The sequence below is a fragment of the Hippocampus comes genome, unplaced genomic scaffold (assembly GCF_001891065.2).
Source record: "Hippocampus comes isolate QL1 unplaced genomic scaffold, H_comes_QL1_v1.1 scaffold121, whole genome shotgun sequence".
Classification (NCBI taxonomy): Eukaryota; Metazoa; Chordata; class Actinopteri; order Syngnathiformes; family Syngnathidae; genus Hippocampus; species Hippocampus comes.
Window position 1 is genome coordinate 531,573 of NW_017805986.1, and position 4,683 is coordinate 536,255.

At 44.1% G+C, this 4,683-nt stretch overlaps 2 protein-coding genes across 2 annotated transcripts in view; both read left to right on the forward strand.

The window, feature by feature from the left end:
• The window catches only part of LOC109528768 (CCR4-NOT transcription complex subunit 3-like), a 7,141-nt gene extending 6,649 nt beyond the window's left edge, over positions 1-492 (forward strand). The window contains exon 6 of the mRNA XM_019891720.1: positions 485-492. Within this exon, the coding sequence (XP_019747279.1) occupies positions 485-492 (8 nt within the window). The remainder of the gene's footprint in view (positions 1-484) is intronic.
• Positions 493-515: 23 nt separating this feature from the next.
• LOC109528770 (uncharacterized) overlaps positions 516-4,683 on the forward strand; it is a 4,412-nt gene continuing 244 nt past the window's right edge. The window contains exons 1-4 of the mRNA XM_019891721.1: positions 516-642; positions 747-797; positions 2,449-2,604; positions 3,691-4,313. Of these exons, the coding sequence (XP_019747280.1) occupies positions 2,535-2,604; positions 3,691-4,313 (693 nt within the window). The 5' untranslated portion in view covers positions 516-642; positions 747-797; positions 2,449-2,534. The remainder of the gene's footprint in view (positions 643-746; positions 798-2,448; positions 2,605-3,690; positions 4,314-4,683) is intronic.

Below are 4,683 nucleotides of genomic sequence, written 5' to 3' on the forward strand. Positions count from 1 at the left end.
AATTATATTGGTGTGTGTGTGTGTGTGTGTGTGTGTGTGTGTGTGTGTGTGTGTGTGTGTGTGTTTGTATATATATATATATATAAAATTATATGCATTTTAAAAAAGGAAATAAAACAAATTTAAATGTACATTTCAATTCAACAATTTTAGAGGAAAAATTGCAAAAATAATGCAACGGAATTTACAAGGCTATTGATTAGCCGCCATCTTCTTTTGTTTTTTTTTTTAATTCAATAAAATCCGGATCACATCTGTTGGCTTTTTTTTTCCAATCCATTATAAATCATATGGACGATTTAACAAAATGAACAAAAACATCTGTTGATGAAAATCATGTTGCAGCACAACATCTCATGGTGCAAAAAATACCAGTGTAGCTTTAGCTTGTCTGGCTATAAAGGAGAAAAAAAAGTCAGCTGTTGTGTTTGATATTTGTCACAATATTTGGAGCCATTTTGTTGTGGTGGTTTTGGTCACACAGATTACTAGAGAAGCTAATATAATCGCCGGAGGTCAAAACCTACGTAATCACCATCAGTGATGTTAATTCAATCAAAATAGCATATGCATCATCATTTGGCTTTTGTTTTGGGGACTTTCCAGGCTCCGGCAGCTCCAGAGGGAGAAGCGAGAGCAGAGGTACGCACCCATTTTCCTCAACACCTGCATGTTGAAATTCTCCCTTTTTTTTCTTTTTTTTAAATTGTAATCTGGATCTTTTTTGTTCCGTTGTCGCTGCCCAGAAAGCGAAATCCGGGCCCGGCTGCAAAGCGCCTCTCCCACGGCCGGCAGATGTGAGTGGGCTCCGCTTTTGTTTGTTACGTAACGTATCATAAAGTAACAAAGCATCTTTTATTTGGCTGAAGGGATCTCGTGGATGCTTTATAGGATATTTTGGAATCACGTTTTTTTTGGGGGGGTGGGGTGGAGGGGCGGAGTTGAGGACCCGCAAACGACATTCCTGCATTTCTCACGTGCGTGTTTATATCGAGATCGAGAACACGTGGCTGCATCCTTCAGCATAATATCCAGTCTGGCGTTCAGATGGGCTTGATTGCGGGTTTTCTTTGCAATGTGCTGCTTCGGGTGCAGATTTGGCAACAGCGGTGGTTCAAGTGACTCACTGTTTCCCACATGCTCCTGCTCAGTGATCACGCCCCCTGCTGCATCGAAGTCCATAACTGCAGCCATTCCGTCCATATTTTTTTCTGTCTCTCTACTTTGCATTTTTTTTTTTTTAAAACAAAGCTTATGTACTGCACATTTCATACACAAGACAACTCAATGTGCTTCACACTAAGCACAGCTGAAGACATTAAAAGCAAAGCAAAGAGAACCTATTAAAATTAAACACTGATTAAAACAGTTTTCAAAATTTTCCTATGGGCACCCTGTCAAGAAATGGCGCCGTATTGTGTAACATCCGTGTCGTATAACATCACTTTTGAGAACACGAAAAGAAGACGACGCTCTCTCTTGCACAAGCCACCAAATAAGAAGCCGAGCGTGCTTGCTTCAAGCTCTTTGTCACTCCCATTGTTTGTCACTGGGTGTTTCTGCTCGATAGTGTCTCAGGCAGTGTCGTCCAACAGCCTAACTGTGTCCTTGCTAGAAAGTGGCTCTTGATCTTCACCCACCCTAGAAACTCGGTTAAGTTTAAACCAGTGCAGAATATTTTTCATTTCACGCTTAGTGACTCCAGAGACCAAATAATTTGCATTCACGTTGTGAAAAAGTACATTTTTCCACGATAACCAATGGAAGTTTCACAACTCTATCTTCAGCTCAGGATGCGAGAGACTTTTTTGCGTGAGAGGCACTCGGAACCCCAGGGTAAAGCACCGCAACTTAAATTCAGGATAAAAACAGCAAACTCCGCCTATTCCTGGCCAAGGCAGACACGCAGGAGAGGCAGTCCATGCGGTTTTAGCAGACTTCGCCCCACATGGGCCGGGTGTCCAATTTCCCAGCTGCTTCCTATTTGTTAGGGAGGAGTGTTCTGTTCTTAAACTTCAAGGGGAAAATGCTTTGCACGCTCTCCAGCAGCCCTGCACTGCAACTCAACACAATTTGCAATGACATTTTTTTTTCAAAGTACTTCAGCAATATTTGATATATGATTTTTTTTTTCAGGCTGATGCCAATTCCAATATTTGGCAGACTAAAACTCCAATAACTGATGAAGCGGTCGACTAATAAAAAAAATCTAACGAATAAAATCACTTATTTTTTGGTCCTTTGACACTTAGAACAATGAAGAGAGCAGACAAATTCTGCAAAATGCCATAGACAGGCTAACAAATAGCTATGTTATCACCGCTTAAGCAGCAGATTTTTGAACACGAATGCTGCAGCAACGCATGTAAACAGACAATATAACGGCTCGCGGGCATATATTATTTATCCTCCGCGAAGAATGACCAACATTACTGTGGTTTACTCAAGGGGCGGAGCTAGACGACGTGAAAAAACTGCTGAAAGTTCGCTCCAGCAGTTCCAGTCCCGTCCGCGCCGCCAGCACCTCGGCCATCATGAGCGGCCCCAAGAAGGCCAGCGTGGAGACTCAGACCATCTCGGTGACCTCTCGGGCCTCGCAGTCGGGTATGTGACCCCGCACCCCCGCGCCCCTCCACCTCCCAACTCCCACGCACATGCCAAGACACTTTGTCTCCCGCCCACTTTGGGTTTAGTATTACAGCGCATTAGTAACACACGACATCTGCTTTCCTGAGAAAGTGACTCCAGGGGGAAGACTGACATTTCATACACGCCAAGACTTTCTCATCTTTAGTTGAATGAAATTGTGCACCGAAGGTTCCCTGATTCATTCTCCCTTCAATTCATAGTGAGCTAAGCGCATAAAAGGACAATGGACTGAATGTAGTCTAAGCATGCGCATGTGTCACATGAACCACACCGGACTCTTCATTTGGTACAGTACACGTGCGCAATAGAAATAACATCAGCACAAATGACAGATTTAAGAGCCTTGAACGCAAAAGTGAATACACATTTCACATTTGTATTCATTCAAATGCCAACTATTGACACTAATGGCCCAATTTTTGCATTCTCACTGAGGGGCGTGCTCACTTTTGTTGCCAGCGGTCCTCTGACTATATCGTAGCTAATTGTGATTTCTTCAGTGTTGTCCTTTGACATTCTGAAATTTGACATTTTCACTTCGGGGTGGACTCACTTTTGTTGGCAGCTGTTTATACATGAATGTATGAAGTTATTTTGAGGGCACAGCACATTTACAGCGGCTACTTAACGTTGTTGCGATGAAAAGACATCATAAAATATTTACAAAAATGTTTGGACATCGAGAAATTGTAAATGTACCCAGAAGTCACGCAGACTTCCAAAAATTGCTGCGTGTGCGAAAGCGTGATGAGGTTTTTCAGTCGTTTCTCAATCATTTTGAAACTTTGGGTCGGGTTTTGACATTTTCACATCGGGGTGGTCACACTTTTGTTGCCACTGTTTTATATATTAATGGCTGTGGGTTGTTTTGAGTGGGCTGTCAATTGACACTGTCGACTTTAGATTGTTGCAAAATTAGATTTCTTCAGATACTTAAAAAAAAAAAATTAAATGTACAGTATATTTTTGTGACGGATGTGCTGACTTTTGTGAGCTATCTTTTCTAATGACAGTCTTGTGTCTCCTCTGTCTCTTCCACAGTGTTGACCTTTGGTCCTGGCGGCAGATCGGATGGCTTCCACACCGTGGACTCATCCGGCTTGCTTGAAACGGGCCTGCCGGCCGGCCACTTTATTACAGCCGGCAAAACCGGCCATTATGAAGGCAGCCTCAAATCGGGCCACTATAGTGACGCAGGGAGGTCGGACATCGGCGTGAGGTCAGTCACGTATGATGCAGGCGGGAGATCAGCCCAATACGGTCCCGGTGTGAGATCGATGTCGTATGACACCGGTGTGTGGACGGGACATTATAACGGCGGCGTCAAAGCAGGGCAGTACGATACCGGCGTCAGATCCTTGACGCAGAATACCGGTGCCGTATCTGCCCAGTATAACGGCAGTTTGAGGTCAGGCCAGTACGATACTGGCGCCATCTCATCCCAGTATGGTGGTAGTTTGAGATCCGGTCATTACGACACTGGTGTGAGGTCCTCCCAGTACAGTATCAGTCAGAAATCGGGCATCCACGACTCCGGCGTGAGGTCGGCCCAGTACGACTCGGACGCGGCGCTTCCGGGCTTCCCGTGGTCCAGCGCCACCTTGCCCTCCGCCGCCGGCACCACCGCGGCGGCGGCGGGGGCCGGCAGCAGCTACTCGTACCAGGCTGGCGCCAACAACATGTCGGGTGGAGCGACACCTATCGGTCTGGCTGCACCCTCCCTCTCAGGTGAGCTTGGTAGAAAGTGCAGATGCTTGTCATTGTTACTGATACAGGAAATTGCATTTTATCTGATGTTGTCCATATTGTATTCACATTATTTATTTAATATTTCCCATGATATAAATGATATTGTATTTTACTAAAATTGTACAGTAGTAATGTCTAGTATTACTGCTATATAAATAAATAGAACAATATTTTTTTTTAAATCAAAGGACAACTGCTCCATGTGCTTCTATTTAAATTCATTTTTCATCTTGTGTTACCAATTATTGCCGTTAAAGACCACTTTATTTACACTCATGCCCCCCC